Source organism: Lynx rufus, unplaced genomic scaffold (assembly GCF_022079265.1).
Source record: "Lynx rufus isolate CCGP_SWC_20201006 ecotype Redwood Valley unplaced genomic scaffold, mLynRuf1.p SCAF_2, whole genome shotgun sequence".
NCBI classification, from domain to species: domain Eukaryota; kingdom Metazoa; phylum Chordata; class Mammalia; order Carnivora; family Felidae; genus Lynx; species Lynx rufus.
This window is the reverse complement of record NW_025814834.1, coordinates 153,724,408-153,751,946: the sequence shown is the minus strand read 5'-3', so window position 1 is coordinate 153,751,946 and position 27,539 is coordinate 153,724,408. Positions and strand designations below refer to the sequence as shown.

General features: G+C 34.4%; 1 protein-coding gene across 1 annotated transcript in view; it reads left to right on the top strand.

Moving 5' to 3' along the window:
* The first annotated feature begins 274 nt into the window (after positions 1 to 274).
* ADGRL2 (adhesion G protein-coupled receptor L2) overlaps positions 275 to 27,539 on the top strand; it is a 42,491-nt gene continuing 15,226 nt past the window's right edge. Inside the window, exons 1-10 of the mRNA XM_047085027.1 lie at positions 275 to 718; positions 1,265 to 1,368; positions 2,248 to 2,433; positions 6,147 to 6,330; positions 16,417 to 16,542; positions 16,815 to 17,020; positions 18,118 to 18,291; positions 19,265 to 19,474; positions 20,412 to 20,632; positions 21,965 to 22,031. Coding sequence (XP_046940983.1) covers positions 514 to 718; positions 1,265 to 1,368; positions 2,248 to 2,433; positions 6,147 to 6,330; positions 16,417 to 16,542; positions 16,815 to 17,020; positions 18,118 to 18,291; positions 19,265 to 19,474; positions 20,412 to 20,632; positions 21,965 to 22,031 — 1,683 coding nt within the window. The 5' untranslated portion in view covers positions 275 to 513. The remainder of the gene's footprint in view (positions 719 to 1,264; positions 1,369 to 2,247; positions 2,434 to 6,146; positions 6,331 to 16,416; positions 16,543 to 16,814; positions 17,021 to 18,117; positions 18,292 to 19,264; positions 19,475 to 20,411; positions 20,633 to 21,964; positions 22,032 to 27,539) is intronic.

The following is a 27,539-nucleotide window of genomic DNA, read 5'->3' as shown; positions in this document are numbered from 1 at the left end:
TAAAAAAGAATTTTTCCATATTGTTTCATTTAACATATAATATATTTGGTGTGGACACCACAACTTTATTTAAAACCGACCTTCGGTTTCTGTTGGATGATGCATCATAAAATATACTTAAATTGTACTCTCAAATATTTCATTGAGATACAGACTTAACACAATTCGAGTCGAACAGACAAACCGATAGTAAAGCCTCCACGACCATCACTTAGTCAATGATATGAGTAAATTAACATAAATGAATGGATTTATTCTTTCTCCGACCTTACTGGCGTTCTCACTAATTCTCATTTCGTTGGACTTGGGGTAACTGGATGGGAGGGGTTTTGTGTTGTGTTTGTGCCTATACACGTTCCCGTGTGTGCCTGTATGTGAGTGCAAGTGTGTGTTTGAGGTTAATATACTCATCTTTTTTCCATAGTGCCTACCACAGCTGTGACAATAACTTCTTCAGCTGAGCTGTTCAAAACCACAGTACCAACCACAAGCACTGCTTCACAGAAAGGCCCCATGAGCACAACCGTAGCCGGATCACAGGAAGGAAGCAAGGGGACAAAACCACCTCCAGCAGTTTCTACAACCAAAATTCCTCCTGTAACAAATATTTTTCCCCTGCCAGAGAGATTCTGCGAGGCATTAGACGCGAGGGGGATAAAGTGGCCTCAGACACAAAGGGGAATGATGGTTGAACGACCGTGTCCCAAGGGAACAAGAGGTATTTCTTGTAAAATGCCAAACGTCTATTTTTAAATTCAGTAAGTTGGTTCTGAATTACACCGAGGTGATTTCGAGGAAAGAGAGACATTGATGATAACTACCTCTGTTATTATTTTTGTTAACTTTGGTAACAAAACATCTGTAGACAACTTAACGGTTAATAAACTGCAAAAGTTATTGAAGGTCGGGCTGTGAATTACCTCTCCCTTTTAAAGACCTGGGTCAAGCGTGGCATTTTTTGCCCATGGACTCCAGTGAGGCTTCTTACAGCTGCCTTTCTCATTAGGAGTATCATTTTGGATGAGTCCCAAGAAAATCAAGGGCTTTTTGTTTGTTTGCTGTAAATGTCTGATACTTCAATGCTGACTTTATATTTACTGTTTACAATCTGCATTATACCCTACTTTTTGTCAGTTACTGTCAACCACTTCCATTAGCGTTTATTCAAAATTTAACATGCAGAGTAGTATCATCCTAGCTGATTTCCCGAATGCCTGCAGAAAAATGGTTTCAATTTCACTGTTGTTTTCTACATCTGTTGTAGGAACTGCCTCCTATCTCTGCATGGTTTCCACTGGAACATGGAACCCTAAGGGCCCCGATCTTAGCAACTGTACCTCACACTGGGTAAATCAGCTGGCTCAGAAGGTTGGTTGGAACCTTTTAATATGATACACATTGGTGATTAAGGGCTTTAACGTCTAACATAAATAATTTAGCTTTGTATGTTAAAACCAGCTTCATTGCTCTTTGTTCAGTATAAAAATTTAAAAAATTATGCATAGTTTTGTCTGTAAACTATTTGTTCAAAGTTACATATGTTTTGGGGCATGCTGTTTTCTATGTTAAGCTTTTTAATGAATACATACTTGCTTAATTTCATTCATATTTAGTTTGTTCTGTTTCTTTTGATGTTTGTAAGACAAATAGTCCATTGGCCTAATAAATCAAATATCATTAAGTTTGCAACTGAATCCACAGAATGCAAGCAGATGTTTATGCTTTATATCACAGATGATTATAATAGAATCAATAAAAATGACTTTAAAAGGCATTAGTAACTTTAATATTACAGTGTAATGCAGTGACATTTTAGTTTCTCCTTCCTCATTCACCTTTCTGAAATGCAAGCAAGTGGTAGATAACACCTCCCAGTATCATGCTGATTACATTCTGGTTTAAATTTCTGGATCTTTGGAATAAATAAATCAGATTTTTAAGCAGCTGTTTAAAATGGTGGTAGTGAAATTGAGAGAGAGCCATCTAAAAGATTTTTTTAAAAAGGGATTTCTGGTTTTCTTCTTTTCATTTCTTTTCAAGGTCTGGTTAAGAATTTCTTTTGTGTCTTGAGGATTTAAGAACCTTTAATCATATGAAATGAAGAGAAAGTTATTGGTCTCAGTTAGTTGCAGATTTTGACATATTTGCAACTATTTCTCTCACCACAACAGAGATACTCGGGAAAAGAAGAAGAAGCCACAAACAGAACAAGAAGTCATACTGACATAATATAAATTGTCATTTCAGATCAGAAGTGGAGAAAACGCTGCCAGTCTTGCCAATGAACTGGCGAAACATACCAAAGGGCCAGTGTTTGCTGGAGATGTGAGTTCTTCGGTGAGATTGATGGAGCAGTTGGTGGACATTCTTGATGCACAGCTGCAGGAACTGAAACCTAGTGAAAAGGATTCCGCTGGACGGAGTTATAACAAGGTAGGTAGGAATTTCCTGTTATTTAGTCAGACATTTTATATGGCAGCTCTTCATTCTTCTAGCGTTGGACTGCCAAACCCCTGCCCCCCATGCTTGACATATACTTAGAAACAAAATTTCTAATTCGGTTAATTTCCCAAGAGAGAATTAGAGTTGAGAAAGGAGCAACATGACCAAAAAAAAAAAGTTAAAATCTCTGAGGGAGATTTTAGTTGGTAGCAAACATTGCCTGATTGTGGTCAGTACTCCCACTTAACAAACGCATTATCTGCACTTGAAGAGATTATGTGTTACACACCTCATACACTCTGGACGCTAATACATGCAACTCTTACGGTGGCAGCAAAATTGTACCGCATAGAGGAATGTTAGCCACTGTAATACTGTTTTCAATTGCAGGTTTGGGGAGAAGGACAGGTTTCCCTCTCTAAGAGGATGGTGTTATTGGTGCTCTTAATCTTTCCTAATATGACAAAAACTTGGTAGCTCTTTTAACCATACTATAAAATAAGCCTATGGGATTCATATTAAGCCAAAATCCGTGGCTAATATGGTTTTATAGGGTTAAAAAGTAGACACTTTTGTTTCTTTTAACCACATATTTTGGCTCTAGTTTTATCACAGTGCTTTGGATTAGTATATTTAATAAAATGCAGCTATAAACTGTAAATGTGCAGTTTTGGCAGTCAGCGTAAACTCACAAAAATCCAGAGGACTGCTGTGCATAATAAACTTTGAGCTCAGGAACACAAGCCTAAGTTTTGAGGATTTCTTTTTTCCTCATTTCGACAGATAAAATCTAACCTCTGATTTTCTTTTCTTTTACTAAAAAGCTCCAAAAACGAGAGAAGACATGCAGGGCTTACCTTAAGGTATCTCTCCTGTGCTGTCACCCTGCTTTCTCCCTCCTTCAGCTACCTGCCACGCTTTCTCATCTTGCTGCATGATCCAATGTATTTCAGTCTTTGATAATTATATAATGTGCCCCATATCAGCTGTACAAATGTTGGCTTTTCTCGGGTATATTACTCTCAGAATAAGCAAATAATTTACTTTTATAATTTTTGCTCTTTCTTCATTTATCCAAACATGCAAGAATTTTAATGAAATATCCTCTGAATTGGAAAGTAATCATACAGTCTCTTTGTTTCCTGTTGTCATCTCTGTGGATTAAAAAACAACTTGAGTAAAACAGCTATGATATATTCTTGGCAGTTTATCATATCAAAGACTGTAGAGTCATAATGTATGTGCATGAAAAAGTCACTGCTTTCTTATCTCTGTGGTGTACTCTTAAATAAAAAAAAAAAAAAAAGGCTTTGTCCTGAAAGTTTTAGGAGTCATTTCTAGAAGCAGGTTGATATGGGGATGGGTTACTAGAAATGAAATATAAATAATGTGACAGTGTTATCAATATATGTTCTATGTTGGTTTTTATCAGGCTAATAGAAACAGAAAGCCTCTGTTTGGCTCAGAATCCTTGTTCACTCCAGCCGATTTTTCTCCCTGGTATATCCAAGTAATAGGAAGCATGCTGAGGCTGGCAGTGGAAGTGTGCCACGCTAGTTTTGTGTGATAGATCAAAATAATAATACCCGATTGCATTTTGTTTTATTATGTGAATTTTAGAAGTTTCTTTTGAGGGGGTGGTTATTTTCTAATCCTACTCCTCTGGGGGCCGTATCCTTAATAAATCATACCTTGAAGAACTAATTCACATACATAGGACAACAAAACGAAAAACCCTGTAGTTTTGTAGAATAGAGGTTATTCAAAAGCCATGACTACCAGTTTTAGTTGCAAGAGCTTAAAAAAAAGGGGGGGCCTGTCACTAGCTCGTAATAGACAGTGTTGGATCTGAAAACTTTACAAAAGGAAAGGTGTCGGGAAAGTCTGTTTTTAGGTAGTAATATTCTGAATTTCCTTTTTAGCCTGTTTAATGGGGGCAAAGAAATAACTGCTGAAGTGTATAGAATTTGTCATACTGAAATTTTCAGTTCACCTTTAAGGTGTTAGTTAATGTGTGAAATGTAATAATTGGTATGTTGCCCAGGACATAGATCTCAGTGGGAAAAGAATAGCCTTCTTTCTTTGGCAGGAAGAGACTACTTAAGGAATATGATTAGGCTAATGATCATTTTTGATTCCGCTAGAAAAGTACAAATGGTAATAAATACGGAGTGTTTCAAATTAATAAAAACTTGTCATCAGCGAGTTATGTGTATGCGTAGTGAGTTTCAGCGTGACCTTAATTTCTGACCAGTGTCATTTTCAGTATCTCTCAAATGAGCTTCTCTGCCCAGATAAGACTAATAAAACTACTTAAATTACAAATCAGAAGCTGACTTACACTATGCAAATGAAGTGAGTTCCCACTTGGTGACAGAGGATTCATTTGTAACTTAGATTAGAGGCTCCAGTCTGTATTTCTTGGTGACTAATGAATCTGGCCTCAGCAGACCAATTTCTGTTCCACTCTAGTTAATGGCTGCAGCAGTATCACTGTGAGCATTTTGACTATTCTATCTCCCATTAGAGAGAGAAAAAAGCCTTTAACGCTACTTGGAAGTATCTTCCACCTGCCAGGAAGGTCGTGGTGGCTTACAAGGCAGACAGAACGAGGATATTAAGATGGATTAAGCTAATTAATCTTACTCTGACAGTAGCTTCAAACAACTTTTCCCCTTGCTTATTCCAATATCGTAACGCAAAGTAGCGATTTTTGTTGTTCTTTGCACGATGTATGTTCTTTTCCCTCAGTGATTACCAGTAGATCAAAACAATTTATATATGGCCTTAATGACATATTTTGACTAGGTAAATGGGATAGAGTAAATAAACTTAGTGATTTCAGCTCTCCAAGCCACAGTCAATGTACGCTGTAGTTATCAGTACAAAAGCCTGCCTTCAGTTGCTTAACTGACTGGGTTGTATTTTTATTTAATGTTATTTTGTTGGTAATAAATTGAATCTACAAATATGAACATTTACAACTTGGATGGTTGTGAAGACCTTATTCTACTTTTCTGTTGTCCTAAAATTATTAGTATAGGCTTTAAATATTTGGATTGTTCTCTTGATTCTTTTAAAAACAGATCATTGTTTATGAACTAAGGTATACTCTCAAGTGTTTTCTAGCTGGACAGGGAATTGGAAGAGTGAAATGCGCACAGATAATTTATAAACTTTGAAATCATCTTGGTTTTTTTCCCAAAGGTAATAAGTAGACAGTGGTATAAGGCACTATTTTGATTACTGTTTTAGTTCATGTTCTAAAAGACAGTGTGGTTTAACTTTTCAAGCATAAATATCAGGCTATTCTAGAGATCTCAGGGCTTTCTATTTAGAACATTTAAATCTTGAGGTTATAAGTAGGAATGACATGTGTGTAAGAGTAATTCCTCAGGTTAAGAGCTGACGTTGGTTGTACTTCTCTTTGACAGTTGAGATACTATTAGATGAGTATAAACGAGCCATCTTTTTACGTTTACCCATTAAAATCAAATAGTGTTCTACTAATCTTCAGCTCCATTTTGAGATGGTAAGATATGTTTCAAGTTGGCCAGGTAGATGTTGTTCAGGTGCTCTTCCATCTTGAAATGAGAGTAAATCATCATGACAGATAAATATCACAATTGTCACTAGTCAGTGAGTGAAAATCACCTTGGTACTAGAAGCAGTCAAAACTAATGATAGTTTTCTAATGGATGCAGGCAATTGTCGACACAGTGGACAATCTTCTGAGACCTGAAGCTTTGGAATCCTGGAAACACATGAATTCTTCTGAACAAGCGCACACAGCAACGATGTTGCTCGATACATTGGAAGAAGGCGCCTTTGTCCTGGCTGACAATCTTGTAGAACCAACCAGGGTCTCAATGCCCACAGAAAATATAGGTAAGTGAATATATTGTCAGCTTTAATTTTGACTTAGAAGGTACGTGTTTAAGAGAATGATGCTTCCCTTCTGAATCTGTTTTTTCCCAGAGCCAAACTTCTCTTTTGTCAAATTACAATTTATTGATCACACTTCATAAAATTAATGCAGAAGCCAAAATCTTTCTGTATCTTTTAAAAGTTGGTTTTATGTAGGTTTTTTTTTTTCCAACTGAAAAATCATTAAAGAAGTTTAGAGTACTTAAATGCCAGAATATGGATTGCGTAAGTAATGAAAGTGCTTGCTGTGGAACTGGGGAAAACGCTTTCCCATTTTATATAACATGTTCCTAATGAATTTAAATTACTTTCTGGAATGTATCCTCCCGGTCAAATATTTTAGGCACACAGAATTTGAGCCAAATGTTTATACTAAACACAACTGCCTTCAGGTGAAAATGTGGTCAACGAACTACATCTCCCATAATGCAGAATATACATGCTTCATAGATTGCAAAATAGCTGCAGATAGTTTCGAAGCACAATTTAGCATTTAAATGCTGGCCGTGAGAGGTAGGAATTCACTTTTGATGATATTTGAAAAACTCAGTAAGTACAGTAAAATTATATTAATATAGGCTTGAATGATTTAGAATTGTTGGTTATTCAGAGAGGGTGAACTCAGATGACGTTTATAATATCTTAGTAAAGCAAAAAAGTTTCCCAAGCATAAATATAAACAAACAAACAAAAAACAAAAGGGAACACAGACTATTCCTTCCACCAAAAGAGTGCATTGGTGCAATAGATACTGGAAAAAACTATGTGGGATCCCATATCTTATTGCCTAATTGTACCTGCCTAAATCGTGGGACTTCATGTTTTAAAATGCAGAAAATAAAGGTGTATAAATCAGATTATGATAATTGCATTTAAAGTCAAAGGCTTAAGTTTATTTTAAATAACTGAATTTTTAGAAAGAAATAAAGTGTTATTAAAACCATATGTTTTTGTGTACTCTGAGCTTTGGGAATGATAAAGAACTCAGTAACCTCAAATTAGGTGAAACGAGGCGACAGTATGTAAATTGGCCTGCCATGATCTGGGATAGCGGTCATAAGGAAAATGGTACTCTGCCACAGCCTTAGTAGTAATACAGAATGAATAAACCTCTCTGTTTTGTCCAAAACTTTCATTATTTTTGGGTAATTTATTTGCTAGCCCAATAAGATTCCTAAGATATACATTGAACAGTTCTTCTCAAATTTTTCCAGTGATATACCTATAAGGATAAAAAAGTGTAAAGTTGATCATCTTAGAGGATGAATTGTAGAAAGTATTATTTGAAGTGGCACGTTTGACTTACATTTGTTTTCAAAATCTTCTAATGGCTATTAAAAAAAAAAAAAACACCTGAAATTTCCCTTTTATACCCTTTCCAGGTATGCAGAAATATTTGATGGGCCAGGCTGATATGCTGTGCTCCCATCAGCTTCATCAGCTTAGCATATATACAGGACACATTGTTAATTAGATATCTGAGATAATTATATGGCAGCTTGAGACCTAGTCTGAAAATGTAAATGTCTGGGAATATTTTTTTTCTAATACCTGTTTTCAAGAGTTCTAAAGTATTACACTTCATGCTGGTTTCTTTTCTTTTCTTTTTTTAAATTTTTACCTGAAAAAAGACAGGGCACCTGGCTGGCTCAGTCAGTAGAGCATGTGACTCTTGATCTTGGGGTTGTGAGTTCGAGCCCCATGTTGGGTGTAGAGATTACTTTAAAAACTAAAAAAAAAAAAAAAAATCTTAAAAAAAATAACAAAAGACATTGTTGGTGAAGTTTGTTATAGAATGTAGTACACATGTACTTTTGATTTCTAAAATACAAACAATTTGGTGGCAAATACCATCCATGATTTAGTATGAGGAAAGCATTTACCTTTTTCCTGGGACTTGTTCTCTTTTTAGACATGAGGACTAAAATAGCCCATTATTCCTTTATGTCCTCACTTTCCCAAAGCTCTTAACTAAATTTAGGGCATGGCTACAATATCTTAGGTATTAAGACAATTTGATTTGACTCCTTAGCGATTTCTCCTTGAATCCTTAGTTTAACTTTATTGTGTGATTTACCCTTATAATACATGACCTCATAAAAATTGTATAATTATATCTCATATAATTATATTTGATTATAGCTTTTTAAAGTCAATTTGGAGGTATAATTTCTATATAATACAAGCAGTGGTTTTAAGTGTACAGTTGATGAGTTTTGACAAATGCACACCCATGTGACCAACATCACCTCAGAAGGGCCCTTGATTCTCTTGCAGTAGATCTCCTCATACCCCCAGCCCCCAGTGATCGCTGGTCTCTTTTCTGTCACTAATTTAGCTTTGCCTTTTCTGGACCTTTAGTTGAACGGCATCATGCCATATGTACTCTTTTTGATCTTGCATTTTTTACACAGAACAATGTTTTTGAGATTCATCTGTGTTGGTAAGAGCATCAATAATGCAGTCGTTCATTTTCCTTGCTGAGTAGTATTCCATTATAAGGAAACACCACTAATTGTGTATTTATTCACTTGTTAGGCATTTATGTTGTTTCTACTTTTCCGCTGTTACTGATAAAGCTGCCATTTTCCCACGTGTTTATACTGTTTCGTACTCCTAAGTGCTATGAGACTTCCAGTCACTCCACATCCTTACTAACATTTAGGATTGTCAATCCTTTTGATTTTAGCCATATGAGTAGCTTGTAGTATCATCTCATATTGGTTCTGTTTTGCATTTGTGTAATTGCTAAGTTACTTACTACTGATAGCTGTTCAACTCTTACATGCTTATGGACCATTTCATGTATCTTTTTGTGAAGTGTCCATATATTTTGCCTATTTTTAATTGGATTGTTTGTCTTCTTAATAATGAGTTATAAAGATTCCTTATGTATCTATTATTCAAGTCTTTTGCTGGTTATAGATACTGTGAATATTTTCCCTCAGTATGTGATTTTCTTTTCATTTTCTTAATAATATCTTGAGAGGAGCAGAATTTTTTCATGTTGACAAAAAAATCACCCATCTTCGACATCTAGTTAACCCTATTTCACTTATTACTCTCACCATTGTATTTTAAAGCAAATTTTAACATCATATTATTATTACTTTCAATACTTTAAAATGTATCCCATGCATTAAAAACACAGTTCCATTGTCATACTTTTAAAAATTAACATAAACAGGTTCAAAAGATAACAAAAGTATGTTTAAATTTACTTGATTTTGCGGAGTCACCTGGCTCAGTTGGTTAAACATCCAATTTCGGCTTAGGTCCCAATCTCATGATTCATGGGTTTGAGCCCCACAGAGGGTTCTCTGCTGTCAGCGCAGAGCCGACCTCGGATCCTCCGGCCTCCTCTCTCTCTGCCCCTCCCCTCCTGGCTCTCTCTTTCAAAAATAAAGAAACATTTAAGAAGTAAAAAACTAATTTATGTGGTTTTTGTAAATTTGTTAATGCTTAATTTGTTTTGACCAGGATACAAACAAGTCCCTGTGGTACATTTGATATATTGCTTGAGTCATTTCTCCCTACATCTTTTCTTTAAGCCTTTTTCCTTTTTTTGAAGAAATTGAGCAGATGATTTGTACTATGAAATTTCCCACATTCTCAATTTGGCTTATTTCTTCCCACTATATCATTTTACATAATTTTTTTTTTTTCAACGTTTATTTATTTTTGGGACAGAGAGATACAGAGCATGAACGGGGGAGGGGCAGAGAGAGAGAGGGAGACACAGCATCGGAAACAGGCTCCAGGCTCTGAGCCATCAGCCCAGAGCCCGACGCGGGGCTCGAACTCACGGACCGTGAGATCGTGACCTGGCTGAAGTCGGACGCTTAACCGACTGCGCCACCCAGGCGCCCCTTACATAACTGATATGTACTAATAATTGGATCTAGAGGCTTGATGAGTTCAGGTTTATTTGTTAATTTGTTTTCTCCAAGAACCTTTTCATTGCATCCTGCAAAAGAGGCACATGTTAGGTTGTCTTTCTTTGAGATCTTATGACTGATTAGGTGGTTTGGGTATTATCAGCCTAATCCACCCATTATAAAATTCCCTATCATTTATTTTCCCAGTGGGCTTAGCAGCCAACATGGCTGTCAATTTAGGCTTATTTATATTGTAGTAACAAAAACCCCAAAGTCACAGCAGCTCTCAACAGCAAAGATTTATACTCCTTCAAGCCACGTCACCATTGAGGCTTGGTTTTGGCCCTGCCAAAGTCGACACCGTGTTGTTTGTACCCTGGGATCCAGCCTTACGGAACCTAGAATGTTGCTGGTCTCCCGGCATCGGCCATAGTTTTTCCTGTACGTTCTCTTTTCTTCCCCTTTCTTCTCATTGGAGCTACTACTTGGTAATGAATTTGGAAACCACAAAGACAGAAAAATATATTAAAATCCTGTCTACACCATTGGTTGTGAGTGAGACTGTCCTATGAATGAAGTGTACTGGCTGTCAGGAAACTGTTGAACAAGGCATATGTTATTCCAAGCATACAGAATATATAGATTAAGAGAATATCAGAACTGTCTGTATTCTAGTCACCCAACTGAGCCACACCTGAGCATTGCACCATCTTCGCCTCACATTTTGGGGGAGCTAGTTATCGGTAACATATAAATCCCTTGGATCCCCTCCTTCTTGATTAGATGAGTGTAACCACCATTCTTAATTTGTTTGCTGGCGTTAGTAATTTTTTTTCTAATTTTGCTCTCCAAGTATGTACGTTCAATAGTTGCTTTTTTGTGGTTTTAACATTAATGATTTTACACTGTAGATGTAGTTGTATAATTTTGCCTTGCCATTATAGTTTTCATATTTATGCACGTTGATATGTGCATCTCTAGTTTATTCGTTCAATCTAACAATACACCACAATGATTTGACTGCCAATGATAGATATTTTAGTGGCCTGTGCTTTTTGGCTGATAATAAGGAAAACCGTGAAGGTTTTTGTATATCTTCATGCTCATATGTATGTGCCTTCCTAGACATATATGGACACACACCTAGAAATAGAATTTTTGAGTGATGGAGCAGGCCCATCTGCTTTATTAAATACCGCCAAGTTGCTTTCTAATATTGTTTACCAGTTTACATTCTCACCTTTAATACCATTGTTCTTCATCAACCTCTTTGCTAAATACACTTCATTATTGACATAAGTGTTATTCTAATGGGTTTGAATGGACCACATTATTGTTTTAATTTGCAGTTCTCAGATTACTTAATGTCTTTATTGGGTATTTTAGTTTTCTCTCCTGTGAATTTGTTGTCCACAGGTTTTGCCTATACATTTATTTTTCTGTAGCTAATGTATTCTGGACACCGATTCTTTGTAGACTATATAGTTTGAAAACATTCCTAGCATCCCTTCTCTTTTTTACTTTGCTTATGATATCTTTTATTTTACAGGATAATGAAGTCAGATTTATCAGTGTGTTCTTCTAGGGTAGGACTTTTTGTGTCTTAAGAAATACTTTAATTGGGGCACCTGGGTGGATCGGTCAGTTAAGGATCCAACTCTTGATTTCAGCTTAGGTCATGAACTCACGTGTTAGGCTCTGCACTGACAGCCCGGAGCCTGCTTGGGATTCTCTCTCTTTGCCCCTTCTCTGCTTGTGCTCTCTCTCTCTCTCTGTGTGTCTCTGTCTCTCTCTCAAAATAAATAAATGAACTAAGAAAAAAAAACTTTCCTTTTTGGTGTCCTCAAAAATTTTCCCTGCTGTGTAGTTATACTTGTAACTTTATAAATGATCTTATACTTTAGAAATGACAAAATTGTGCCTTTTTTTTTTTACAATTATGTTCTAATCCAGCTGAAAATTATTTTTGTTGATGATATGAGGGAAGAAACTAATTTGGTTTTTGTTTTCTGTTGTCTTTTTTTTTGATAATATAGATAATGTGTTGTTTCGGTACTTTTAGTTCATAATTCATTTTTTCCCCCAGTGGTTTGTAATGATATCTGTCATTTCTATGCATGTTAGAAGTGTGTTATACATTGCTCCTTTTGTTTTTGTTTCAATACTGCTAATGTCTGGTAAGTTCTTTAAATTCTGCTCTGTGAGGAATTACTGTAGCTGCTCTTGGCATGTCTTTTCCATGTGAATTTTAAAGTCAGTTGTCAAATTCCACAAACTCAGAAAATATTACTGGACTTTTCATTAGAATTAGGCTGATTTTGTAAATTAATTTTGAAAGAAGTGTCACAGATCTATTTACTTATTGAGGTCTCCCAAATAAGACCTTGTATAATTCTCCACTTTTTGTTAGTTCTTCTAATAAAGTTCTGCATTTTTTCCATTAATATCTTGCATTTTTAAAATCAGTTTTATTCTTAGATAACTTACACTGTTTGTTTTTATTTTAAATAGTATCTTGGGACCCCTGGGTGGCTCAGTTGGTTAAGCATCTTACTCTTTTTTTTTTTTTTTTAATTTTTTTTTCAACGTTTTTTATTTATTTTGGGGACAGAGAGAGACAGAGCATGAACGGGGGAGAGGCAGAGAAAGAGGGAGACACAGAATCGGAAACAGGCTCCAGGCTCCGAGCCATCAGCCCAGAGCCCGACGCGGGGCTCGAACTCACGGACCGCGAGATCGTGACCTGGCTGAAGTCGGACGCTTAACCGACTGCGCCACCCAGGCGCCCCAAGCGTCTTACTCTTGATTTAGGCTCAGGTCATGATCTCATGGTTCCTCAGATTGAGCCCCATGTCAGGCTCCACACTGACAGGACAGAACCTGCTTAGGATTCTCTCTCTCTCTCTCTCTCTCTCTCTCTCTCTCTCTCTCTGTCTTTCTCTCTCTCCCTCCCTTCCCCTTCCCTCTCCCTCAGTCACTCCCATCCCCCCTCAAAATAAATAAATAAACTTTAAAAAATAGTACCTTTTTAAAAATTGCATATTGTAATTGTTTATTGTTTGTTGTACAGGATCACATTTGATTTTGCTGACTGCACCCTTGCGAAATTCTTTTACTTCCAATCATATATAGAGTCTCTCTTAAAATTACTGTGCTGTTAATTATATTTTCTGTAAATAATAACATTTTGCTTTTTTCTTAAGCTCTATAACATTTTTCTTGAATTACTGCATTAGGTAGGTCTTTTAGTACAATGTTAATAAATAAAACTCCTAATAGGAATCATCCTGACTTTAAAAAGAATGTTTCTTGAGTTTTTCATCAATCTTTGCGTGTCCGTTTGGAAAGATAAGCTTTATCTGATAACAAAACCTATATCTTGGCAAAGATTTTTTTCTTTTATTCTTACTCTTCTGTAAAGTTTTTTTTTTTTAATAATTTAATGGGTATTGAAGTTTGTTGAATTATTTTGGCTAATAATTTTTTTCATCTTTAATTTCTTAATTTGGTGAATTACTTTAATGTATTTTGCAATGCCCTTTTGAGTTAAACTCAGTCTGTTCAGGATATTATACTTAAAATATATGTATGATTTATTAAATATTTTTCACCCTGTTAATAAGTGAGAACATTCTATGATTTCTTTCCCTGTGCTGTTTTATGCATCAAGATTATATAAGTCTCGTGCAATGAGTTGAAAAGTATTCTTTTTCTATTTTCTGGAGCGGTTTTTTAAGAATCAGCATACATTTAGCTATCAGTTATTTTTTAATGGTCATAAATAGAGTTTTTCATTTATTTTAGGCAGTTTTTTTGTTTCTTGGAAGTTTTCCCTTTTATCGATTTTTAAATTTACTTATTTATTGATACAATTTTATTTATTGATATAAAGTTGATTATTGATTCTCTACAAAGATCTGTATTAATGATCCTTTTAAAATTCAAATTATTAATTTTTTACTATGGACATGATTTTTAAACTTATGTAAATATATGTTGAATTAAAGCTTGAATTAAAGCTTTACTAAAATTAAAGTAAATATTTGTTGAATGAAATTAACTCTTCGTACATGTAAGTCTGTATTTGGAACTTTTCATGAGAACTCAAAGGATTTCAGTCTTTCACCCTGTCTTCTGTCTTCTGTAAGAAAAGTTAATAGTTGAGAGTCCCTTTCAGCATAAAAGGAGTGAGGTATACATTAGATGTATATTTTTCCTCTCTTCTTCCCCCCTTCTACCTCCTTTTCACATACATGGAATCTGATATAAAGAGAGGGGATCATCTACCTACCCACCTACTTAATATTTCTAAGCATGGGTCAGTAAAATAAATATTTTTAACCAGCTTCTGCAGCTTATAGAATTCTAAAATCTGTATGACTCTGATTATAAACTTGTAGTTCAGGTGCTTGACATGTAGCCTGATAGCTTATAAAAATCTTCCAATGTTATGATTTCATATTTACTACTAAGTCTATATATACTTTACAGAACAAATTTGTGAAAGATTAAAAAAATAAATTATTATCCAAAGGTAACTGTAATGGTATAAGCCCATATTTGTAAAAAGAAAGGGGGTAGGTGAATTAATCATATCTCTGTGTGTGTATGTGTGTGTGTACGAACACATACACACATTTATCTAGGTATAGAAATCGCTATGCAAGAATATACACCATTAGAGTGAAATTCAGAGAAAAATGTATGGACTCTATTGAATTATTAAGAGTATCTGTTACTTTTTAAAATCTAATGGATGAAACTAATGAATTTTGTATATAATCCCTCTCATTTCATCAGTAAAATGACATATTCTAATTATTAATATAAAAAAGTTGACTTTAGTAGAACCAATAATGCTTTTCCATTCTTTTAAAAACTTAAATGAGGGGCGCCTGGGTGGCGCAGTCGGTTAAGCGTCCGTCTTCAGCCAGGTCACGATCTCGCGGTCCGTGAGTTCGAGCCCTGCGTTGGGCTCTGGGCTGATGGCTCAGAGCCTGGAGCCTGTTTCCGATTCTGTGTCTCCCTCTCTCTCTGCCCCTCCCCCGTTCATGCTCTGTCTCTCTCTGTCCCAAAAAATAAATAAACGTTGAAAAAAAAATTAAAAAAATAAAAACTTAAATGAATATTGATATAAAGTATTGCAATCTTTATTGGAATTAGAGTAGACAGTGTTTATGTTATGACTATTATATTTTTGAAACAAAGTTAAACAACATTGGTCTTGTTGATTAGGTAAATGTTCTTAGTGTTCTATATCAGCCTGTTCCCTTTCCATAAATTTTTGAATGTAGGAATAAAGTACAGTGGTTGGTAAACTTTTACTATAAAGGCCCGAATAGTTAGCCTAAGCAACTAAACTACATGGTCTAAGTTACAAATACTTAACTGACATTGTAGAAATTGAGCAGCTATAGACAATAGGTAAATGAGCAAACATGGATGCATTCTCATAAAACTTTATTTACAAAAAAGAGGTGGCAGGCCAGATTTGGCATACAGGGCATAACTGTTAAGTTATGGCATACATAACTTAAAAATGTAAAGGTTATTAGTTACTAGTGAGAATTAATGGGAAGGTTTAAAATAATGCCAGAACATTTTCTCATAAATCTGCTGTGCTGGTCTCACTATGTTCAGAAATTAGAGAAAACCAAGTATTGCAAAATTGAGCTATATAATCTTATTATGTATGAAAATATCATCTACATAAAAATAGATGTATACATGCAGTAAAGGCATTCAAATTTATACTTCATATTTTATTTTACCATTGTCATGGAATGTGCCTTGAAAAGTTATTTAATGTACGGAACAAAAAAAACCACTTTGAAATATTTTTGTTTATTTTAATGGTATAAATGAAATTTTAAAAGTTGTGTGCTTTTAACTCTTACGCTGTTCCTAGGATAAAAGTCAGGAATTAGTTCATGACAGAAGATACAAAATCATGGGAAAAAAAAGTTAAAATGATTATATGAAATGTTTTAGAGTTATCAATAAAGGTTTAACTTAGAGTAATTTAGTTTATGATTTTGTTGAAATTTAACAGTAAAATTTTATAGGCAGAAAAAAAAAGAAGCAGTGGTTTTCCAGGCAATTATCATGTGCCGCTTTGTAGTTTAAAGAATGTCCTTTTTTCCTCCCCTTTATCTTTTGCCTCCTCCAGTTCTGGAAGTGGCAGTGCTCAGTACAGAAGGACAGGTCCAAGACTTTAAATTTCCTCTGGGCATCAAAGGAGCAGGCAGTTCAATCCAACTTTCTGCAAATACTGTCAAACAGAACAGCAGGAACGGTAAGATGGAGCAGAATCTTTTAACAAATGACAGGATTTTTTGTTCATTTAAACCTGTTAATCCCCAAAATGCTGCATATTGAACTCTTAATATAACAATACTACTTATCATTTAAAAGCAGATTTAAAATAATGCCTTCCTCTTTCCCAAGAAATTTAATCCAAATAAAGAGTCCAGAAGGATTCTTCCCTTTCATTCTTATTTGGATGTATCTTTTTTCATTCGTAAGCATATTTCCCGTAAAGGCATACGACTGTTTTTACCTTCCTAGGGCTTGCGAAGTTGGTGTTCATCATTTACCGGAGTTTGGGACAGTTTCTAAGTACAGAGAACGCAACCATAAAACTGGGGGCTGACTTTATTGGTCGGAATAGCACCATTGCAGTGAATTCCCACGTCATTTCAGTTTCAATTAATAAAGAATCCAGCAGAGTATACTTGACAGATCCTGTGCTTTTTACCCTGCCACACATTGATGTAAGTTATATATGCTAATGAAGTTACAGAAGGTTATAAAACCAGTGAGGACGGAATGCAAAACTTGAAGTGCTGGGGACAGGGAGAAAGGGAATGGGGAGAAGGCAAAGAGGAAAGAAAAGACCTTTCCATTTGAATTTCAAATGTTGGACTAGGTCAGAGACATAAGTTTATTTAAGTCTGTGAACATAAAATTAAATGAGCCTGGTTCAGTGATTATTAGAACTTAAGTGTATTCTTAATGAAAGCTAATTCAGTAATCAACAGGAAAATGTAAATGACTGTAATTTGTTTTAGAATGAAAATTAACTCTTACCTTAGCAGCAGGATAGCCTAGTATTAACTGTTAGGACTCTGCCTTTTTAGCATGGCAGACCTTTTTGTTTGTTTGTCTTCTTTTTGATTTTACTGATCATATGCAACACAATTGTGATCAAGTATTGTGGTGTTTTTAAAAATCTAGACTTGAAGAGAGGTGATTCCTCTGCTGTGCCTTAGAATGAAGTTGGCAGTTAAATCATTATCCTGTGTTGGAAGATTGGCTGCAGAATTTTGGCTTCTGTTACAATCAGAGTGAATACGTGCCCACAGATAGCCAAGTGATCCCCAGAATTGGCAAAGAAAAATGAATTTGTGCACTGTTCTCTTACATCTGCTGCAGTTAGTTCACTCTTTTAAAAACCTTGACGATGCTGACATGTCACTTAGAATAAAAATGGGCCCCAAATAGATTTTTAAAATACTTGGTCCTTACAGAATTTTCTCAGAACAAATTCAAGGGTCTATTTTTGTCAGAAAAGAAAAAAAAAATGATTCCAATGTACCATCAGTATGTAAAATCATAAGATGGAAATTGTAATTGTGGAAAATGGGTCTTTGGTAATTTAGAGTACACTTTAGAGTGTTTCGGACTATAAAACCCCTTTTAAGTTAGATATCTGCCTTGTATAACATAGTCTACAATTTTGCTGATGAAAAACTTTATAGTCCGAAACATGCAAAGTTTAATCTAAATTACCTTTTACACATATTAAACAATTGCTATTGCCATCTTAGAGTGTAAAATCCTAATTTTATCTTGTCATTTTATTTCCCAGCCTGACAATTATTTCAATGCAAACTGCTCCTTCTGGAACTACTCAGAAAGAACTATGATGGGATATTGGTCTACCCAGGGCTGCAAGCTGGTTGACACTAATAAAACTCGTACGACGTGTGCATGCAGCCACCTAACCAATTTTGCAATTCTCATGGCCCACAGGGAAATTGCAGTAAGTATTTGCACTTCTAATTAGTAGCAGAGAAAAACCTCAGAGATTCAAAACAGCTTGGGTAACAGTCCCGTCTTTGGGTGCTTATCGGAACTAAAACTTAGCAAACAAAGTAGTGTGAATTTCTGATTGTCTCTACACTGTCCGTATATTTTAGGAGGTCTTGGCCCTATATTTATTGTTACTTCTCAAAATCTGCTTTACAGACTTGTTCTGAGTTTTTCTCCTTTGGGCAGGTGTTCGGCAGAGGCAGTCAGGGATTTAAAAAAGGAGCAGAAATAGGTCCTACAAAAGAGACTGAGGATTCTAAAATTTAACACACCCTCCCCATCTGGAATGTCTGAATCTCGTTTTACAACTTTGGCTTTAAGTTTTCCTAACAACGTTGCACACTGCAAAACTGCAGATTTTGAAAGGTCAGGATAGCTTCTGGAACGTTTCTTCGTGTTCCTTTCCGTGATTAAGAGAATGATAGCCAGAAGATAAAACATTTTAAGAAATATAGCGTGAAAACTCTCAGGTCTATTGTGTTCTTTGACTCTTAGTATATAAATAAATATAAAAAGTCAAAGGGAAAATGGAAGCTTAAAATTTTTTGTCAGCCAGGATAGTCATTAAGATGCCAATTATTTTTTTATCATAACTGAGTATCCTTTATTATAGTATATAAATATTCTTCTGTGTTTATGTAGGTAATTATCTCAGTCATTATTTTGAAATAATTGGGCTCTCGCATTATTTTGTATGTAAAATCTTCCACTTTCGTAGGTCATTCTTTGGATATAAAAGTTAATGAGATAATATTGAACTCTGTTATACGATCAAGTTTCCTTTTTAGTTTTGAACCTTGTTTGAATACATAAGAATGTTCACAGAGTTTAGTATTTAAAGATGAGCTATCACAAGTGAAAGCTACCTATCTTTAGTTGATACAATGCAGAAATACTAACGTTTCTCATTGTTTTTATTTCAGTACAAAGATGGAGTTCACGAATTACTCCTTACCGTCATCACCTGGGTGGGAATTGTCATTTCCCTTGTTTGCCTGGCTATATGCATCTTCACCTTCTGCTTTTTCCGTGGCCTACAGAGTGACCGCAATACTATTCACAAGAACCTTTGTATCAACCTTTTCATTGCGGAATTTATTTTCCTAATAGGCATTGACAAGACGAAGTACATGGTAAGCACCCCTTCAGCTTATTGCCCTTGGATCTCTGAAAATTACTATAACAGGTGTGAATCCACACATGATGTCGATATTGATATTTGACCTTGTAAACTTAATATAGTTGACGATGATGATGTTGGAGGGTAATTTGTAACAAATTAAAAGAGAGTGCTGCAATCATTAAGTATTATTACTGTGAGTTAATTCATTTCTTGTATCAAGGCGCAGTAGCATTTTTCTGGGTTGTTATTAAGACATGTGATTTGAATAGAAGAGCTCTAGGGATACTGACGTGAAAAAATCCTATTTTTACCATTTTCACTTTGCTTATGGAGTCATTCTGACTAGTGATCATTTCTTCATCTTCTAGCAATTTGTTCATCACCATGAGGTCTCAGTGTCAGTACTTCATAATTAGTTAATGCTTTACCCTCTATCCATCTGCGCTGGGATGAATTTAAGAATGCTTCACATACGACAGGAAAATATCATTAGGAATCACAGCCAGGATATTCATCATTAAAGTGAATTTTTAAATTCTGTTATTGAAAAAAATAGAAGTAATATATTTTATTTAGAACAACTGTTCCAAAGATCTATGGAGCAACTAATCCGTACGTAAAATATTCTGATTTAATAATAGATAATTCTAGAAGAGAAATTCAGGTATGTTTTCTTATCTGCACTTAAATTTCACTAAAAATAGTTATATCTTCCAGTGATGAAATTTCTGGCACACCTGGCCTTATATTCTATAAGCATTAAACTCTTCAAATTTGGCGTTTAGAACTCATTTCCATTTATTTAAAAAAAATTTTTTTTAAAGAAACAGTGGTTTCTTTAACGTTTATTTTAAAGACAGTGAGAACTATCAGTGAATATTGTGTAATTTTGGTGTAGTCTGTACTCATGTGTTCTCTTTTGTGCTTTTTTTTCTTTTTCTTTACAGATTGCTTGTCCAATATTTGCAGGACTACTACACTTTTTCTTTTTGGCCGCTTTTGCTTGGATGTGCCTAGAAGGTGTACAGCTCTACCTAATGTTAGTTGAAGTTTTTGAAAGTGAATATTCAAGGAAGAAATATTATTATGTTGCTGGTTACTTGTTTCCTGCCACAGTGGTTGGGGTTTCAGCTGCTATTGACTATAAGAGCTATGGAACAGAAAAAGCGTAAGTAATTGCAAGCGACCTGAGTGTTTTTCAAGTGAATAATTTTTTAAAGCCTGTTAGCTGTCAGTGAGGGGCCCTGACAGACTAAAATAGCATCTGAAAGCTTTATTGGTAAGAGAATGGGCATGCCGTGCACAAATTACAATCAAGTCTTTTGTAATTTTCTAGGTTCAGAGGATTTGTACTCTAGCGAGGCAGATTCTAAATTATGGACTTTCTTTTTAACACAAAAGATTGACCTGAAACAAATTGAAAAAGTAAATAACTTTTTGGCCTTAGAAAGATATTAAGTAAAAATTCTTCTGAACTTAAAGCATCTGACAGGTTTAACTACTCAGTTTTAACCTAATGCTTCATTAGCTCTCTTTGTGCAGCCGACCCTCTAGCTAACTCTCATTCTGAATTGTGACAGTAGCACATTCCATCCCATATGTTCTACTTTGATAATATTTTATCAGGCAGTTTGAAAGGATTAAAATAAGTCACTGTCTTTCATTTATAAAAAATATAGATATTTATGGAAAATGACAGAAGGTAGACAGCCATGTTTCTAAGCCATGTTTATTTGCTAGAGGCATGAATTTGCCTTCCAATTCTGTTTATTTTTTCCTTTGATAAAATTAGTTATATAAAGATTTCTTGGACTAAAGAAAGCTTTTTGACTATACAGATGATGAAAGACAAATAAAAGAAATTCAGTGGGGATTCAATGTTATATGAAAAATGAACCACTAAGTAAAATCTGTCTTAATAAGTTTATGCATCATTTACTCTAATACTAGATGAGTGCTATGCTTTGATTTTTTTTTTTATCTCGTATTCATCCATTCCCAGTTGAGGTATTATATTTATGCTGTACTGTTTTGAAACAAACATGGCAGCTGAACATTTTATTTTGTCTGTTATGTTCCATAGGGTTAAGCACTTTATCTCAGATACAGATCTGATAGGCAAATTTTGAAGATAAGAACTTAAAAATAATGAGACGATTTGGACTATCGAGTTTCAGGTTTTTCTTAGTGAAGTTAGAGATCTTATGAATCAGGGACTGGGTGTTGTGGGGTTTATTCTTCTCCCCATACAAGCATAATAATGTATGCCTTTACCAAATTTAAAAACTGAAATGAAAAACAGTATGTTGAAGTAAATAAATTACTACTGTTTACATCAAAGCCAACTCAGAGTTATTAAAATTATTCTTACCTGTGATAAGTAAATTTTCAAAAGCAAATGTAAAGATAGTTTTTGATAGATTTTTAAAATTCAATTTTTTTTGTAATTTTGAGGATCCATTGAAGCTACTTAATACATACTCTTTTCTTTTCATAATAGTTGCTGGCTTCATGTTGATAACTATTTTATATGGAGTTTCATTGGACCAGTTACCTTCATTATTCTGGTAAGGAGACTCTATTTTCCCTTCATTTTTAGTTTGCTGCTTTAGCAGTGCTATTGAAACAGGGATAATTGCTTTCATTGTTAATTTATCTATGCTTTCAAAGATTTATAAACATATCTAGCCTACAGGGTAAAATTATAAAGTATATTTTAAATGTTATACCATTATTGAGAGTTTATATATTGCTGATTAGTAGTATTTCTGAAAAATCCTCTTTCCTCTAAAAAGTAATTTTTTTAATCTAATTTAGTTTGCTACAGTGTGATGTCATAATCTAAAAAAATTATCTCTATATATAAGCCATGTAAAATTTATCTATATATAAGCCATGTTAAGATCACATGATTTGAGCCTAGTTTAACAATTAGTAAAGAATAACTGAAGTGTATATTTTGTTTTTGAGTAGTGAATTTTTTGCTAAGAGTTTTAGTTCAGAAAGTTATGTCTCCAAAACCTGTAATACTAGCCCTGTACCAAGTTATGTGGCATTTATAAATTAAATGAATGTTTTATGGAATTGAAAGAACATTAGCTTAATATTTATTACATTAATTTCCACATAATTTAGTACTTTTAAATAAATATCCATACCCTAAATTCTTGTGGGGGAACAAAAAGATTTTAAGTTGAGATTAATAAATGAATAGAAATATAAAAAAAAAATAATAAATTTGATACAAGTTAACTATAGTGACATTAACGTGTTTAACTGCTTATATTACCATTAGTCAAATATTTGAAATATAGTTGAAATAAAAGGATGTAGCTAAAATATTTGGACTTAAAACTTTGAAAAGGAAACATAAACAAGTTTAAATATTGCCTATATCTTTTAAGTACCTATTTTAAGGATTTTTTTCTTCTTTAAAAGAAATGACACCAATGAGCTTATTAGGATATTTCTGTAGTTAACTGGTGTTTCATAAAATTGAGAAAAAATTTTAGTAGTTCAAGGAAACTCAAAACTACTTCAAGTGTATGTACTTTTGTCCTTAAAATGAATTATTTTATACACCATACAAAGCAAAATGAAAATTTGAGGTGAATGCCTGTATGAATCAAACCAGTAAAACATGTTCAAGTGTTCCTAGAAAAGCTGATTTCTCACCAGAATTCTTCAATCCAAATGATTGCCCCATTTTTGTTGTTGGTTTAAGTTAACATAGCCTAAGCCATTCTTAAAATAAATGGTAAACAGCTGACAAGAAGTGGCATGATCCTTAAAGACTTCTCTTTTTTCCCCTGAGCCCTTGGCTAAACATATTGATACTTTGAAAATTGTAGAGACCATTTTAGGGGTATTTGGTCTATAAAAGTATCATGTGTTCACTTCTGTTGTGCTACAGTTTTGTTTATTTCTATCTAAAAATAAATACTGACTTTAGAGTATTAACTTTGTCACTTGGCCTAAAGACTTTAATGTTCACATATAGTCAGCTTCTAGGAAGAAAATGGGTAAAGCACATTTTATTATATTTCCCACCTACAGTGTGAGCCTACTATTATTTATTAGCCTTGTTGTCATTATTACCCTGTACCAAATAATTTAGGTTGAAATGTGAAGGGCTTTTGGGAATAGTGTTCCCAACTTAAAAACAAAAACAAAAACACAGCAGTTAGCTGTTTTGACAGTACAGATCCTAGGAGTAATTCTCCTGTAACTGCCTTGCCCTCTAATTATCCCAACACAGAGAGACAGAGTGATATAGAAGGGTAAAACATCTTGCATGTGACCTAAATTGAAATATGATATGATAGGATTGTACAGCACATTTGTTGAATATTAATATATTTATATTACATATATCCTGATGATAAAGGATATTTAAAAGTCAATTCAGACACAAATCTTAATAATACAAGTTATATCGTATACTACCCTTTGAAGGAGTACTCTTACAACAAAAATTACTTATCAATATTCCTGGAAAGTATAGTTTTGCATTTCCAACTTTTCTGAATTGAAGCCATTTAATTTAGTAGTATTAAATAAGTGTACATTTTTAATAATGTTCTATGAAGAAAAATAACATGCTATGGAAGATAAAACTCCTTGCTTCTGTATTTCTATAGACTGTCTTGCCTACAGGCACTAGAGTTATTATATCTATGAGAAAAGTGCTTGTAAGTAATGAGCAGTGGGAAACCATTAGTATGCCTGAAATGGTTTAATGAAAGCTTGGATCATGACACGTCAGGAGCTGTTCTTATCATTTGGACAGCTCCATCTGCATCGTTAATAATTAATTCAGTTCAGTAAGAGTTCAGCTCACACACTCATTTAGAAGTCTTCTTCAGAGAACACCTCTCCGGCTGCTAGTCCCAGGGAGAAATAGGTTTCTGCTTGGCTAACAGCAAAGATCTGGAGATACAAGTGCAGTTTTAGAGTTGCATTTGCCAGGTAGCAAAAGCTCCAGGGAGGACAAAAAGGGTCAGAACATGTGCAGTTCAGTTAGGTTACTTCAGAGTGGTGTTTCTGTTCTTCTGTCTTATCATATCCATGTCAGCACTGCAAGCTGTGGAATGAATTTTAAGCTGCTAAGCCTAGACGGATGTGATTCAATTGAGCAGGCTGACGACTGTAAAACAAACTGTGGGCTCCTATAACCGGTGGTACCTTATTCTTTTTCTAAACTTCTTTGTACCTTTGTGTCATCCATATGGGTGATGATTAGCTACGCCGTATCATTAAGTGGAGAACTTTATCAACAAATTACACTAGCAGACTATTTATACAATAATTTATGAAATTATTGTTTAGAGATAGGTAAAAGTGTGTTATTTGTCATTAGAAGAGAAGGAATGCCCCATTTGGTGATTTACTCTATTTAGCTGAGTAGGAAAAATGTGCTTCTTCTGAATTTGCTTGCTGTCTCTTCCACATAGAATTCTATTAAGAGATATCCATCTACCTATTTACCCGTGTGTACACACAACACACACACACACACACACACGCACGCACGCACAGCAGAGTTAAAATCTGATTAATTCCTGGATGAGTTGCCTCATCGTTGCCTCATCTCTAAAATTAATCATCAGTATGGGCATTTAGGCTAATGGGTTGACATACACTATATAATTCAACCCTAATACTGTGCCCACTAGTGGCTTCTATGTGGATGATTGAGTAAATGACATGCACTTCCCAGGTTTAGACAAATCTTTGTGTACACGGTTTTAATTCTGTCTCTTTCCTTTCTCACTGATGCATAGCATCAAAGTATGTACTATCCCAAAATCTGCACTATGTTTAAACTTAGTAGTATTTATGTTAGAAAGAAGAAAAAAAAAAGCAAGTGGACAGAAAGTGGCTGCATTGGAATTTGGAACAAGAGCAGCACGTGAAGGGCTGCCTTTTTGTATGCTTTCCAGGAAGAAATAGGGGAAATTCCATTTGATGGTTGGGATTTTTTTTTCTTTTATTTTTTTAAATGCATACCAAATGCAGGAAAGTAAATTGGGAAGAAATAAAAGCGAGGAGAAAGAAATCCCTTACTCTAATCAGGAAAAAAAAGCCACACACACACAGAAGTTTATGGCTGTAAAGAGCCAAATATGTCCTGAGGAAAATGCAAAGAAGGAAGAACTCAAGATTTGCAGTTGGTACTTCATCTGAAACTTTTTTTGCCTTTAAGTGACTATTGTGTATGATAGATTTAATCAGAGGTATTTCTATCTGCCCTTCAATTTCTTGTTCTGATTCTCTCAGTTACATTTTAAGAGAACAAGAAAGGAGAAGGGAGAGGGGGAAAAACATCTACTGAAATAGTTTACTGTACAAAATCATGACTCTTATCAAGACTGTATCACCTCCTGAAAAAGATCACAGCCAACAGTATTTTTTCTATGAAAATAAATATATTTACCTTTTTTTTTTTTTTTTTAGCAGTGGAGACAGAAGAGAACTCTAAAACCTCATTTTAAAAAATTATTTACACTTCAGGAATCGTTCTATTTAATTCCAGAAAGGATTTCACTGTCATCCATTTTGGTGATAGTATATTAAAATGTTCAATACCTAAATGACATGAGTGTCTTTTTCATTTCTTTAATAGGACTAATAAATACATTGTTGGTGAGATTTTTATTTTTAGTGTGGAACTGGGGAAAAGAGAGTATCTTACACTTAGCAATTTTTTTTTTTTTGGCCATTTTATATTGTAGTTCACGATATGTCTAGTGTGCCTTTTTTCATTACTACTTTGTCTTGAAATGATGGTATTTTGTCACTTTGAAGATACCGTTCCCTCATTATTTGTATATTTTCAAGTCATATTTCAAAGTCTAAATTAGTATTGGCTTTAACTATAAATTTCTTGGCACCTAAATATTAGTGCATTGGTTATGATTCTTGTGTTTAGTTTTTTTTTAATTGGAGAACTCAGACATTTTTTAAATAATCTGAGTGCAAAACTCCTTCTGTGATTTTATGATTATTTTTCTGATATTTTTAATTGTTTTTAAAGAGATTCATTTTTAAGACATCTTTTTAAAACACTAAATTAAAGAATGTTAGAAACTACAGCCTCTTTTTAGACTCAGTTTTATGGGTTTGTATGTTGTTTAGCTATGTGAGTAGAACACAAACAGGTTTGAGAAAATAGAACTAAGTGTTAGATATACAATTTGTCTCGTGGGAGTAGAAGTACGTGGACATTGTAGCCATTTGCTGATTATGGGACAGCAGTGTTTTACAAAGAAAAAGAGAAATAGTTCTTCCAGCAAGCCAATCAGGGAGAAGTCATTTGAACAGCATACCTCTTGTGTTCAGAATTTCTTTGAAGTTGTAATTTATTTATTAATGTACTTATTGTTTATCTTCAACTCATTCACCAACTCTTCAGTGATTTCTAAAATGGATTACTCTTCATAGATGTAGAACCCTTTTTTTTGTTGTTGTTAAATAGAGAGCTGGTTTAATTTTGTTTTGCTAGCAAACTCTTAATTTTCTCACCAGAATAAATTGGTCAGTTTTGTTTGTAAAGATGCTGGACCGTGGAGCCTGTGCACAGTATATTGAATCTCATCACTGACATTATAGTGGCTAAGTAATCTTTGGCAAGGCATTTAACCTCTCTGAATGTAACATGGCTCTCCAAGTGCTTCCTGTTACCTCTGGAGATAGATAGGTAGGGTTGTTGTTGGTTTTCCCATTTTGCCGAACTTGTATGTATTTTGAATGTATTATATTTGTAACTAGAAAGAAGCATTAAACACATAACATTAACAAAAAAACCTCAGTAAGATGAGGAGAGAGGAAGGGGAGATGTAGCTGACACTCTGTTTCTTAAAGATTAAATAAGAGATGTTTTCTGTGTCACATTCAACTTGGTTAGTCTTCAGTCTTTAAAAAAATGGCTTTGTATCATATATTTTAAAATGTTTATTTATTTTTGAGGGAGAGAGAAAAAAAAAGAGAGAGAGCACAGGCAGGGGAGGGCAGAGAGGGGGGACTGAGATCATGACGTTAGCTGAAGTCAGATGCTCAACCGACTGAACCACCCA